The sequence below is a fragment of the Petaurus breviceps genome, unplaced genomic scaffold (assembly GCF_028583685.1).
Source record: "Petaurus breviceps papuanus isolate PSGF00001 unplaced genomic scaffold, PetGlider_PUasm1.0 172, whole genome shotgun sequence".
NCBI lineage: Eukaryota > Metazoa > Chordata > Mammalia > Diprotodontia > Petauridae > Petaurus > Petaurus breviceps.
Genome location: NW_027185755.1, coordinates 6,026,138 through 6,041,222, shown reverse-complemented (window position 1 = coordinate 6,041,222; position 15,085 = coordinate 6,026,138). Strand labels below are relative to the sequence as shown.

At 44.1% G+C, this 15,085-nt stretch overlaps 1 protein-coding gene across 1 annotated transcript in view; it reads right to left on the bottom strand.

Moving 5' to 3' along the window:
• The window catches only part of OLFM2 (olfactomedin 2), a 60,864-nt gene extending 51,417 nt beyond the window's left edge, over positions 1-9,447 (bottom strand). The window contains exon 1 of the mRNA XM_069083129.1: positions 9,079-9,447. Coding sequence (XP_068939230.1) covers positions 9,079-9,147 — 69 coding nt within the window. The 5' untranslated portion in view covers positions 9,148-9,447. The remainder of the gene's footprint in view (positions 1-9,078) is intronic.
• Between the last annotated feature and the right edge of the window lie 5,638 nt (positions 9,448-15,085).

Below are 15,085 nucleotides of genomic sequence, written 5' to 3'. Positions count from 1 at the left end.
GGATGTAGGCTATCTATGATGTCCAGGGTTCTGGCCTGCAGTTAAACAGAAGTGTGCCTGAGAGTTTGGGGGATTCCATTAGAGGAGGTACCATAAGTGCATGAGCCTTGTATTATTGACCAATCCTCTCTTCCTCTTTGTGATCATGGTAAAGGACTTCAAGAAATTATACAAGTCAAGAAGTAAGGTAATGAACTTAAGGAACCCAAGACTCAGTCCCTTTAAGGATTGACTCAAGGGCAGAAGTTAGAGTTACACAATGGAATGCTGAATCAGACTAACTGATCCCACACATGGTGCCAGAAAGCAACTGGTGCCACCCAACCATTTTGATCTAAGGCCATGAAGATATTACATGATGACTTTGGGCATGTAAGGCAAAGGAGAACCCAAGAGCCTAATTTACTAACCCAAGATGGGAGTAGATATCACTAAGAAATTTAAGACCTGTGTTCATTATGTTCGAAGAAAATACTCTAATCAAATCCAGGCTCAGATACTCAGCACCACACCCAGAAATAATAACTGGCCGTGTAACCTTGAGCAAGTTACTTAACCCCGATTGCTTTAAAAAAAAATACTCTACCAAAGAAAAGTGTTACCAATTGCAAATTTAGATTATAAATGCCAGTGAGCCATTGAAGCTTATGCACACTGACTTTTAAAAAAAATCTCTAGGAGCAGAAGGTGAAAACATAAACTACATCTTAGTAGTGGCTGACCATTTCACCAGCATACCCCTTCCAGGTACTGGAAAGATTCTGTATTTGCTTAAAGCCTTATGGGAGAACCACTTGTCTATATATGGATTCCATTCCAAGATCCACTTTGACCAAAGAAGAGACTTTGACAGCAAATTGCTGTTATAGGAATGGGAATTTAAGATCTTCCCTGCCCGTAGATGCTTTTTTTTTTAGGGCAATTGGGGTTAAGTGACTTGCCCAAGGTCACATGGCTAGTTTTTGTGCTAAGTGTCTGAGGCAGGATCCGAACCCAGGTCCTCCTGGCTCCAGGGCCCATGCTCACTCCTAGCCCCTTTGATAGGCTTAAGTGCACCTGGAACCTGTAGCAGGAGGCTTGGTTTTCAGGAATGCCCACACCTTGGTGCTCTGTGATCGGGTCAAGAGGTTTGTGACATTTTCTGAGCCATGAGAAGACTATATATACCCTGATGTGAGATTTTGTTTTGGGGCTCACTTTGAGAAGAGTTGTGTGATTTGACCAGGTGAGACTCTGCCTCCCCCCACCCCCGACTTTGAAAACCCAGATGTTGGTGCTTCTCTCTCTCATAACTGACTAGGTATGAATGTAATGGTCAAGACAGTTGGAAGCCTGTCTGCTGAACTGTTTCTCTGTCTGTAACTTTTTTTTAAGCAATTGGGGTTAAGTAACTTGCTCAAGGTTACACGGCCAGTTATTTCTGGGTGTGGTGCCAAGTATCTGAGCCTGGATTTGATCGCCAGGTCATCCTGACTCTGGGGCCGATGCTCTTACTCACTGTGCTACCTGGCCACCCCTCTGTATTCTCTGAAGTTTGTGGTGCTGACCTTTCCCCCCTGAACTAGGTAGATGATATATGTTTGATTAAAGCAAGATTGTTAACCCATTTTGAGTTGCTTTCCTTTAGAAAAGCAGATCTAGGAACCTGTGTTGGAAGCTACCCTGGGGATGCTGGGGTGCTTGCTGCTACAATTACTCAAGGAAATGTTTATTTGGGGCAGGAATGAAGAAATCCAGAACTACACATGCCCATCCCCAAGGAGCCCCATAACCCAAGTATTTTAGTTGCACATTGCTGAACATACTAGGGATTCTGAGTCCTAAGAAGACATCTTGGTGAAGTCAATACATGGATTTTTAGTGTGTGTGGGTGTGTGCACGTACACTTGCGAACACACACTACTACTAGGAAGGTGCCAAAGCATTTATATCAAACTTCCTAATGTTTGGGTGAGAACTAGCCATGGACTTCTTGTGCTCTGGAGTCTCAGAAGATGGAGAGTATGCAAATACATTTCTTAACTGAGAGATCAGCTAAAAGAACCCTCTACCATTTATCTATGAGCTCAGTTCAGAAAGTCTTGGATGGAAACACTCCATTGCTAGTGGTCACGTTCTTCGAAGTTCACTGCTAAGGCCTTCAAAAGGGTTCCACCAAGAAATCTTGGTGTGTAGGCAGTACACAAGATGTTGGATTGATGGAAAGTCATCATACCATACCATAGTTGAGAGAAATGGCAACTATCCTCTTTACAGAACAACCCCTGAGAATGGGGGGGCGGGGTCCTACAATACAATGTACTGCAACCATCTATTGCCTATTGGACAATTAGTTGACTTCCTGGGGAACAAGTGAAAAGAATTAGTACATAAGAGGATTCTGAGAAAAGTCTGCTTACCAATTACAGAAAGACTGATAATAGATAGGGATAGAATAGCTCAGAAGATGTTTTAGACAGGGAAGGAATAGTGCCTTGGTACCCATCAGAGAGTCAAGGAACCCTGGCTGAGTTTATCTTGGCTCTGCAGGGTCTTCTCTTCAGAGAACAGGACTGGGCTGAACCTAGATACAGCACCTTTCAATCGTCCTCAAGTATAGGACTGGGACTAAAGACCAATAGGTCTCTGGGTGCTTATAGCTAGGACATCTAAAAGCTCAGGACATCACAGGAAAAGTGTCAGACCTATTTGGCCAGTGACCATACCTAATTATAATGTTTCAGAAAAATGGGAGAAGCAATTCTTTATGTAGCCAGGTGAAGCTCATTGATGGAGTGTACATGATGCATGCTTTGCATGTAACTGAGAAGCAGGGTGGTATAGGGGCTTGAGAGTTGGTCTCAAAGCCAGAGAAATCTGGGTTCAAGACTTGTTTCTGCCATATACTGACTGTGTGACCCTGGGGAAGTAATTTATTCCCTCAGTGTTCTAGGTAGCTCTCTAAGACTATAATCTGCAGACAATGTGCTGACCTGTAGAGGAAGTTTCTTCACCTAGGAGTTGCCTATGCCAATGAAATCATGAGTACATTTTCTATCTTTAATACTGCAATCCATGTTCTTATGTATTGTACATGACATTTTGTTATACAATAGTCTATTGATAAAGTTATACTATGATCTGTTGATATGAATGTGATACTGATACATAATATTTTCCACGTACTATTGAAATGTTTTTAATATGCATTTTAGTATGTAATATGTATTTTAGTACATATATATTGTAGCATGCTCTATTGATAATAAGTATATTCTGTTTCTGCATGTGACCTATATTTACTTACTATATTATTAGGGGTGGGCCCAACACTGGCACTTTTGTTTGTTTAATTATGATTCTGGGATGAAATGAGGTACTCATAAATCATCTAACAGTTAACAAAAGAAGGTTTACTTATCCATTACAGTAAAGAAATGCAACAAGGTTTCAATAACATTTAACGTCTATAGAAGTGCCCCACCCACCCACCATCTCCATATGAAAATTTGTTGGTCAGCAGGGCAGGGTGTGGTGACTCATGTGGTCTTAAGACATACACCAAGTCAGAGGGGTCCCAGCTCCACTAGGGTGGGTCTTTTTATACTTTAGCTGGTCAGGAAGCTATATTAAGGGAGAGAGAAACCAAAAAAGTCCTGGGAATATATTGCCATACTTTAGGGGAAAATAGTCACTGCTGAAACGTGGGGAACAGGGGAGGAACCCTGGTAGATACTGGGACTATCATATATATGATATGTGTATTGTATATATTATATATATCCATATCCATATATGTATATATAGTATATGTACACATTATACATAGTATATATGGTTCATGTACTATGTGACATGCTAATTTCTATGTGTCATTTTATATTAAGGACAACTCAGTATTTCTATATGATTTGCAAAAATTTTACTGGGAAAGGATAGAAGGGAGTACACCAAACCTGAAACTACTTTGATTGTCATATATGTACAATGAAGGAAAAAGCAAAGCTATGGGGCAAAGATAGTTATTTTGCCTCCTGGGTTTGGCTTTGAGTTCACTCATCAGTAAGGGAAAGCTTGGGCCCTAAAGGCAAGCCAGAGAGTTAGAAAGTTCAGTTCAAAGAAAACATTATTTTTGAGGGTGCTTGTAAGATAGCCAGGAGTTCCTCTGATCTGTGATCTAAAAAACTTGGCACCTGCTGCAAAGAATCTTTGCTGGAGATGCAAGAACTTCTAGACAGGAAAATTCTTCCACTCCCACCCCATTTTACTATGGTGCCAATGGCAGTGTATGGTATTTGATATTTTTTCAAAAGAGCTGTTCAAATCCTTGGGGCTTTCAATTAAAAGAGCATGGTAGAGCCCACTCTTCTTATGAGGAAGAGAAAGCACTATGGTCAAGACTAGCTGAAATAAGGATTGGGAACCAGTTGTGCTTAGCAGGAGCTGGCAGAAACTATGGGACAAGCAGAGCAGCAAGTAGCAGAAAATATGTCCTGCAGAGCAGCATCTGGCAAGAGACAATGCTTCTGGGAAAGGACAAACATCACCAGAAACCAATGAGTAGGATTCACTCAGAAGCAGTTGTGATGCTATCACCAGAAGCATAGAAGACTTATACTGTCAGAGGCATGATTTGCCCCTCCATGCATATACCCTGGCCACAACTATTACCTACATGTCTCTGTGTGTGTGTAAATATATGCATATACATATATGTTCATTCATTCTCTGATCATATGTATTCCCTACTTGTGTGTGCCCCACCACAAGTATAGCCTATGTGTATTTGTGAATGCAGCCCATGTTTATAGAATTGTTTTATTGTTGCTTCTTTGCTTTGAAGTAATTGTGTTCTCTAGCTAACTATTAAAGGCAAACACATGAGTGTGCACTCATTAACTATGATTTTTAATAAAAAAGGATCCAGAGTATTCACAGCTCTGGAGCTGGAAGGTTCATCAGAGGCCATGTAATCTGACTCTCGAATTTCATAGAAGAAGAAACGGAGGCCCAGGGAAATCAAGTGATTTACCTGAAGTCACACAAGTAGTAATTAGCAGAGGTGAGATTTTAATCCTGGTCCTTTGGTTACCCAAAGCTCTTTCCACTGTATCACATTGCCACCTGAACCTGAATATGGCTATTCTAGACTGAATGGGCCACCCTGCTAGTTGAAGCACTCCCTGAAATCCACCATATTCTGTATTCTAGCCAAAGAGGACTCCTTGCCAGTTCCTGATTTTGTTCTATTCTCTTCTGCCTGACCTTGTCCTATTCTTTCCTGTCTCAATGACTTTGCTCGTATTGTTCTACCCTGCCTTAAATGGTCTCTCCCAACCTCTCTACCTGTGGTGATGATTTCCTTCTTAAAATATCTAACTCAGGTACCACCTCCTCCATGAAGTCTTTTCTGAACTCATTCCCAAATGGAAGTGTCTCCCTTCTCAAATATCTCATGTTGAGAGAAGATAAGGGACTCTCCCAGGGCCACACACATTTTCCACCTATACAAAACTAAAATTCAGCTTGAACTTGAACTTGAACTCTCTGTTCCTATATCAGGTAAATAGGCAAGGGAGAAGAGGAAGGGGGTGCTGGGTGATTGAGTAGAGAAGAAAATGCCTTTATAGTAACCAGGCTTATAAGCTGACATTATAGAAAAGACTTATCACTCTGACCTACTCCTCATAGTCTATTTCTGATAATACAAACACACAGACACACACACACACACAGACACACACATACACTTTAGCCATTGATTCTTCCATCCTTCCCAAGGGAATTCCTCCAAGGAATTCTACTGCACGTGGAAGAAAACAAAGGGATGGTGGAGATAGGCAATGACTCCAAACCCTTTATCAACACAAACCCTGCTCTTTCCCCACCCATTGAGACTACAGGTTGCCACAAGGGTTCAGAAGCCACACTTCAGCATGAAAGACCCCAATTTGGGGGCTGGTGACCTTGAAGCATAGGGCCAGGACAGTACTGAATGGGACTACAGAGACAGAGAATTCATATTGGGGAAGAGCATGGAAGATCTTCTGTGGTTTGGGAGTGACACCTTGTGGCTCTAGTCATAAATACATCCTCTGGGTGCATTCAATAACTCACTGCTTACTGTTTCTGTGTTGGCTACCATTGACCCTCGTTCTCTCCCTCAATAACTCTATGTCCACCCAAATTGGCTCCTGTCCTCCTCTACTGACCTTCTCCCTTTCTCTGAGTCCAAAGTAAAGGGTACCCCCCCTCACTCCCAAAATGTACTCAAATTTGTACACAAATCACTGAGGAATCAGTCTGTGTTGTCCCTCTGGGGATTCAGTAGATCTGGAGTAAGAGGAAGAGCGAATAATATCAGGGGCTACCCCCAGAAGTCTAGAGGAGATGCTTCCTTCATCCATGTGCATGAAAGCCTGAGATGGAATTTGGGAAAGGCAGCAAGGTTCCTAGGAACTCAGGCTGCTGGCCTCAAGTTGGTTCCTGGCTTCAATTTCTTTCTAGTCTCTTGCTTCTTCCCCCAAAAGCATCAAAAGAGGTGGTTACCACTCTGGGATTCTCTCTTCCGAATCCCATTCTATGGGGTTCGACAGTGACCCCAAGGCCATATGGACCAGCAGGGGTGAGCAGAGCACTAAGGAAAGAAAGCAGCATATTCACTCTCACGAAAATGGCACCATCAATACAGGCAAGAAGGTGGAGTTTTCCAAAAGTTGTGAAATTTAACATTCATTATTTCTGACCATGAAGATGAAATCCTAAGGACCCTCCATTACCTCTCTCTGAATCCAAGACCTCTGGGAGACTGAGGGGTACCTGAGGGGCTTTTTAGTGAAGGGGAGACATTTAGTGAAATGAAAAAATTGGTTATATGAGCTAGGTTTGACTCCTGATTCTGCAGTACACTACCCTTGACAAGTCATTTAACCATTTTTTATCTCAGTTTCTTCAGCTAGAAAATGATGGGGTTGAATCAGATGATCTTTAACATCTTTTCCAGTTCTAAATTTATGAATCTATAATCCAGAATGCTGACTCACAAAGTCAGGCAACCACTCCTCCCAAAAGAATCCTCTTTCCCCTTCTTCATTTCCCACCTGAGATACAGTGCAACCACAAGTGGGAAATTTGCTGCTGTGTGAGATTGGGCTCCTGTATATGTGTACATGCAAGTGTTAGTGTGTGTAGGAGGGTGTCTGAGGATGGATGGATGGATGGATGGATGTGTAATGATGGGAATGTGTGTGGGAGTACATTTGTGATGAAAAAGGTCCCCAGGATCTTTCTAGTCTCTTAAGGTGGGTATTCTCAAACTCAGTACTCTCTTTTTTAAATGCATCCCTTCCCCCTCCATCCCACTGCCTGGCCTTACCCTGCCCTGCTTTTCCCTTTCAGAACCCCATCCATTCATTCCCACCACTTCAACTAACACTTCTACGAAGATGACTCAAATTCACTCATCCCCAGCCCTGATTTCTGTTTTGAACTCCAGAAGCACATCTGCAACTGCCTACAAAAGGGTATCTCCACTTGCTTGTTCCATCAGCATTTCAGACTCAGTGTCTTAAACTGATTATCCTTTCCCCAAAACTTCCTCTCCCTACCCCCTGCCCTCACTATTTGTCCTGGATATCAACATTCACCCGGGCTCTCATTTACCTAACCTTGAAGTTACCTTTTACTCTTCCTTCTCATTTACTTTGCTAAGTCTGGTTGATTCCACTTCCATAATATCTTTTCTCTTTCTCCTCTCCCATTCCCACTGCAGCCATCCTAATGCAGGCCCTCCTTTCTGCTCACCTGGACAATTGCAACAGCAATCCAAACGGGTTTTCTGACTCTCCATTCTGTTCCATCCTTCACATAGTTGTAAGACTAACAGTCTAATGTCTCCTATGTCTTAATGTCTCTTATGATCATCCGGTCATAGCTCTGCTCCCAATTGCCTTTTGTTTCCAGTCTTATTTCCAGCCTTATTTCATATGATTCTCTTCCAAGTACTATACTCTGCTCCAGTCAAATCAAACCACTGTCTGTTCTTTACATATTTCATCACACTGTTCCCTATACCTAAAATGCCCTTTCTTCCCACCTGTTAAATTTCTATCCAAGCTTCAAAGCCTATTTCAAATGCCACTTCTTTCAGGAAGTCCTTCCAGATTTTGCCTATCACTAATGACCTTACCCCCTTAGCCCTCACATAGCCCTGTGGGCCTCTTTTTCTGCACTTTTCACCAATTACTATGCATTATAGTAATCTCTGTAAGTGTCTTACCCCTATTAGACTCTTCAGGGAAGGGTGTTGCACCTAAACTTTCTCTCTTTCCTAGCCCTAGCAGAGTGTTATGTACAAATTAGGTGATTAACAAAGATTGGATGAATATGGTGTGAAAGCCAGTCTTGAATTCAGGAGTGCTTCTATCACTCATAATCTTTGTGACTACGGACACTTGCAGTTCACCTCGAAGAGCCTCAGTTTGCTCGTCGGTAAAATGGGACTAATAATACCTACCTAGAGGGTTGTTATGAAGCTCAAAGGAGAGGATGTAGAGAAAGCCCTTTGGAAACCTTAAAGTCTATAGAAATGTGGGAGGTTACTTTTGTGTACGTGCGAGGGTGTTGCTTCCGTGAGGCCTGTGAGTCTGTCCGTCTTCAGAGGGTGCCGGAGTTTAGGCCGGTACGCGAATGTTTGCATGTCTGTGTGTGAGCCGGAGGGGTGTGAACGCAGGCAGGCATGGAGACACAGCTGACAGCCTCTCTCACTCACCCACGCACAGTCACAGTCACTCACGCTGACACGTGAGCCCCCGCCCCTTTTCCAGAGTCCGGGCCCTGGGGTGGGGGCGCTGTAGAAGAGACCCCCCAGTAGTCCTCCCCTATCCTTGGTTACCCTAAAGTTTCCCCCCAGATTCTGGCCTTCGGGTCACACCTTGCTCGGGAGGGATGGGGGCACTGGAGTGTGTGTATGGGGGACCGGGGACAGGCGAGGCCGGAAGCCTCCTGCCCCACCGCGTCCCCTCACCCCAATCTGGACAGAAAGCGCAGCGTCCCCGGGACCCTACGCCCCTGGGCTGCTTCCAGGGGACCCCCCCTTACCTGTCCGGCGCGGCCTCGGCACAGAAGCAGGATCAGCAGCAGCGGCGGCGCCGCCGCGAGCAGCAGCATGGCCAGGTGTCCAGCCCCCGGTACCCCTCGTCCCCCAGCCCCGCCAGCTGATCCCGGCCCCGCCCCCCTCGCCCCACGCTAGTGGCGCCTCCTTTCGGACCCAGAGACCATCACCCCGGGCGGTCCGGACTAGACTGGGGCCACCTCTGCTTCCCTCACTTTTGGGGGCCTTCTTGGGGCCGGGATTCCCGTCCCACGTCTGCACCCCCACCCAATTTGTGTCCCTGTCTCTGTCTGTCCCTATCTCCCCTCTTTGTGTCTCTCTCCCTCCGTCTCTGTCTCTCTCTTTGTTACCGGCTCCGCCCCCCCCCCCGCCCCGCCCCCATTTCCCCGGAGCCGCGGGGTCGGGGCGGAGAACAGAGATAGGGGAGGAACTGGGAGGGGGCACCCGCCTGTCCTTTGGGGGTGGAGCGCTTGCCAAAGTCTTTTGATTCCCCACTCTTTTATTCCCTGAAGATTTGGGGAGGGGGGTCAGTGAGGGGAGCCCCGTTACCAAAATGAGGGGCCTGGGGGCGTCATAAGAACGCCAAAAAGGGGAGGGTCTCTGGTCACGTGGTTTGCTAGTTTTTTTTTCCTCTCCCCCCCACCCATGTGAATGCACCACTGTATAGGGCTGCCTTGGGGAAAGGGGAAACAGTCTTCAGGCCTGCGGTCAGATCCGGGAGCTAGCCCTTGGTCACTAGGACTCTTTGGGCCGCTCCCCTAGTAAAAACGTGAGGGGGGAGGGAAGAGGGGAGAAACACGCCGGAGGGATGGATGGAAAAAGGGAGGGGGCATTGTTGCCTCAGACTGGTTCCTTCCTCCACCAGGGGCCCTGAGTGTAGGGAGTGGTCCCTCACATCCTTAGCCCAGGCCTGCCCCTCAGTCATCTCTTTCATTTCTATTTCCATGGACCGAGATTAAAGGCCAGATTCCCTCAGAAAATCAAATATTAAAAATGTTTTCTTCAGAAATTGCTCCATTTACATGTAAAGTGTGTCCCCACTCCTCCTTCTGTCATTTGCTTCTATCTGTTCCTCCTCTCTTCCCTCCCATTGTTTCTTCCAGTCTCTGTCCTCAGGGCCCCAGCCCAACTTTAGGGAGCTGGGGTGGGGGTGACACACAGGAGCTGTTGAATTGCAGTAATGACCAGGCACAAAGAACATGGGACATAGGATGGGACAGACATTATGCTTACTATAGCATTCCTGACTGACACTCCAGAGCCCCCAGCTCAGTCTAACCCAGAGTCATCAATTTCCTCCCCCACCACTTGCTAGGGTCTGGAACAGGCACCCAGGCTCTGGGACTGACCCACATTAGTGGCTCTGCTGCTGATCCTGCTGTTATGCTGAGGCAGCCCTGGGCTGATAAGGGTGGATACCTGGGGCATGGAGGACACTGTCCTACTCCAGGGCCGCTCCCAGGTGGAGCATGGACTCAGACGGGTGAGCCTGAATCTGGGCTCCTGACTGCCTTTTCTGCTTCATGGTTTTCCTGAGTAGTTGAATGAACATCATTTTTGAGATGTAAATGTAGCTGAGCATGATGTAGATGATATGTAGACAAGGCAGTAACTTTGTGAGTTAGAGAGATCCAGGGTCTGTCTATCAGGTAGAACTAACTGGTGGCAAGGAAAGTGTTTCCATCAAAGATGACTTATCTGTAGCATGTTGGCCAGAAGTGGTTTGGACAGTGCAGAACTGAGGTGAAACATGGAATGCCTATTCTGTAGCCCCACAAATTGGTTTGTGCTCCTAGAAGGGTTAAAAATCAATCTCTCAAGAGAGTATAACAGTGAATTTTAAGTCATTCTGACCATTTATACTGTGTTTTGTGTTTTTTACATTTATTTTGTGTATCAGAAACAAATACCTGTACATTTCCCAGTCCATACCATTCTGCTCCTCCCTTTTTTGGAGACTGAACCTAACCTTCAAGAATCTTTCCCCTGGGGCATTGGGGAAGATGAATATTTATCTAAACCTTCTCATTGCAGGCTGTGATCCCCCAGGATTGAACTCAATCTAGACCAGCTGCATGGATCTAGAGTTAAGGGGAGCACCTTAGGGTAAAGGGGTGTGTGCCTGCCTAGCTCCTTGGGTCCAGCAGTGGTTTTTAATATCAGAACTGACTGGTCTCTATGATCTCTTCCAGCATTAAGTCTTAGGATCTAAAGGAGTCCAGAGTAAATAACAGTTGTCGTGCCTTTGTAAACTTACTTCTAAACCCTGTACACTCTTGTCTTCTATTACCTCTGCCCTATGCTAAGTAGGAAATCACTGTTGAACCACAAGCTGTATATGAGGAAATTTTTCTTGTTATAGTCATCTGAAAGTGGAATGGGGAGGTAATGAGCTCCCCATCACTGAGGGTCTTCGATCAGAGTTTGGAGGAATTCAAAGTCAGGGATTCTGTAAGAAGGCACTTGGGGACAGGCTGGAATAGTTACTTCCAGCTTTGAGATTCTGCTTTTTGAATCCCAGGCACCCTGTCCTTTCAGTACCTGATCCATACCCACCATGGCCAGAAGGGGGCATGAATGCACGCCCATGGAAGCTGGTGGGGACACCTACCACAAATGCACAATGTGAGAGCCCAGGGAGGGGCCTTTGAGATCACCTGGCCCCTCCCTTCTTACAGAGAAAAGACAGAAGGCCCAGAGCGGGAAAAATGACTTGCCCAAGGTCACACAGAAAAGCTAGCATTAGAACACAGATGTCCTGATGTGATTATGGTATCCTTTCTACTTCACGTTTTTATCCCACTGGGATCAGAAAACCACTCTTCATCTATCTAAGTGGGAGGAGAGATAGTACTACCTCTAGAGTGTCAGCACTCAAAGGGACTTTAGGTTCAAAGGGACTTTTACCTCTGATTCCCTGGGTTGCTCTTCATTCTCAAGTTAAATGGGAGTTGGGCTGATCTAATCCTGATCTTCAGTGAAGATGGAATATCTGTCATTTTCACTCTTATGCATTGTAAAGGAAGAGAAGGGAGAAGTCCAAAGTGCTTTGAGTGTCAGTGACCAGGCTTAGCCACATCAGTCAAGTCTCCCCTGAGAGAAACTCTCTGATGGCCCCTGTTCACCACTTCCTTCTTCAGAGATATTAACACTTCACTCCTAGCATTATGACCCAGAGAAAAACTTCTGGTCCAACTCCTACCAGCTTTCATTACACCTGTGGTATGTTGTAAACCAGAGGTGTCAAACATGCTGCCAGCAACACACTGGAGGAGTTGTATCAGATTAAAATGTAATTGAGAAATATTTAACAAAATAAATAAAGATACAATAAAACAGATGACATTACTTTTTTTTCTTTTTGCTTTTTGAAGGTGGGAAGGCAGGGAAATTGGAGTTAACCCCAAGGTCACACAGCTAAGTCACACAGTAAGTGTTAAGTATCTGAGATCAGATTTGAACTCAGGTCCTCCTGACTCCAGGACCAGTGCTCTATTCAATGCACCACTTAGCAATTCCAACATTACATTTTAAAATTAGCAGGGATCTTTCTGTATGGATCAGTGGCCCCCATTTCTATTTGAGTCTGACAACACTGGTATAAAAGACAAGCAAACAAATATGTTTGCGGAGTTTAAAAGATGGGGTTAGGGGCGGCCAGGTGGCGCAGTGAGTAAGAGTGCCAGCCCCAGCGTCGGGAGACCTGGGATTGGTTCCAGCCTCAGATACTTGGCACCCACACAAAAATAACTGGCCATGTAACCTTGAGCAAGTTATTTAACCCCAACTGCTAAAAAAAAAAAAGATGGGGTTAAAAATCTCAATTTCCTCACCTATAAAATGGGCATAATGATAACTATAGGTCTTACCCTCCCAGGGCTATTGTGAGGAACAAATGAGATTGTGATATTAAATGCTTTGTAAAGCAATATATAAACACCACTATTTCACTATTATTCTCCTCCTACCTTCCAGTGGCTCTGAACTCAGATTGATTTTATTTCTACTAATTATGAGTCACCTACCTTAGTCCTAAGGGATCATTTTTAGTAGATATTGGAAAACTTGCCCCAAACCTGATTTTGTTATCCAGTATGCTATCTACCCCTCTCAACTTCATGGCATTCAACTGGGTAGCACCACAGATATAGATAGCCCTGGACATAGAGTTGGCTAGAGGAGTCCAAATCTGGCCCCAGACACTTAATGACTATGTGACCCTGACCATGTCACTTAATTTCTGTCTATCTTAGTTTCCTCACCTGTAAAATGGGTTTTATTAATAGTACCTCCCTCCCAGGGTTGTTTTGAAGATAAACTGAGATAATATTTGTAAAACGTCTTGCATACTTCAAAGCCCTATATGAACGTTAGCTATTATTCACAGATTTTATAAGATTGCTTTCCCTATCTTCTTACAAGTTGCTGATAAAAACCTTGAATGAGACAAAGCAACAGATAAGAGGCCTTGTGGGCCACAGCTAAAAACTTCTAAATAGCTTTATGACACTTTTAGGAGTGGCCAGATTGTTGTCCTTCATTCTTGAAGAGGACTCAAAATGACATTTCTGTGTTGGAGTCAAGGTACAGTGTGTCCAACTGTGGCTGATCAGACTAATATGAGCTCAGAAGGTTCTACCACAAGTCAGGCAGAAATAGTCCATATGAACATTTGGAGTGGAGATGTTTCTAAATTTGCAAGTCTCATGTTTCTTTTGAGCTACTGCAATTCTGCTTTGTTCATAGAGCGCAGTGCCCTCTTTGATGCAGGCACACCATGCTGGGAGGTCCTTTGTCAGTATCTCCCATTTGTTGCAATTGATTCCAAAGTTCTTCAGAGAGACCTTGAAGCAATCTTCTGACCACCATGTGAGTGCCTTCCTTGTGTGAGTTCTCTGTAAAATAGTCTTTTAGGCAAATGTATATTTGGCATTTTAACAATGTGGCCAGCTCATTAGAGTTTCACTGTCTGTAGTAGAGTGCGAATGTTTAGCTCTTGAGAGGATTTCAGTGTCCCGTACCTTATCCTGCCAGGTGATGTTCAGCATCTTCCTAAGACAATTCAGATAGAAGAGATTCGGTTTCCTTATATGGCACTGGTAACCTATCCAGGTTGCACAGGCATACTACAATGAGGTCAGGTTCTGTAGATCTTCAATTTGGTAGGCAACCTAATACCTCTTCTCTCCCACACTTTCTTTTGCAGCCTCTCAAACATTGACCTAGCTCTCACAATGTGTGTATCAATTCAAACAGCCCTGGAAAGTATACTGCCAAGATAAGTGAACTTATCCACAGCATTCAATATTCTCCATTTGCTATAACCTATGGTTCCACTTGTGGATGGTAGGGTACTGGCTGGTGGAGAACCTGTGTTTTCTTGGTGTTAATTGTTAGGCCAAAATGAGTACAATTGGCGAGAATCAATCAACCCATACTTTGTTGTATCTTGATCTCAGAGGCTGCACTGAGTGCACAATCATCTGTGAACCAAAAATCATGCATCAACTCTTCACTACTTGACACTTTTTTGGGGGGTAACATTATCCAATTGGCCCTAAATCTGCACAGAAGCTCTATTAGCCAGTCCACATTTCTGCCTTTGTCAAAAGGATAGCAAGATCAACAATGGTTAACCCTGATTCTAGAGAACTGAGGATAGAAGAAGGCTACCTACTTTCTTTTTAAATTTTATTTATTTAATTTTTAATTTATGGAATAAAACAAGCATTTCTATAACAGTATAATTTTTTAAAAGATGATTGCTTATGAAATTGCAAATCTATTATGTACAACTTGCTATTCCTTAGAAATATATAATAAAATTATCATGTAAATTCCTTTTTTTCTTCCTTCACCCTGTCCTGTCTTAGAGATGGCTACCATTGGACACAAATATGTATGTATGTATAGATGTATGTATGTATATGTAATCCTTCTCTACATACTTCTATTTATCAATTCTTTCTCTGGATGCAGATGTAGATAGAGTCT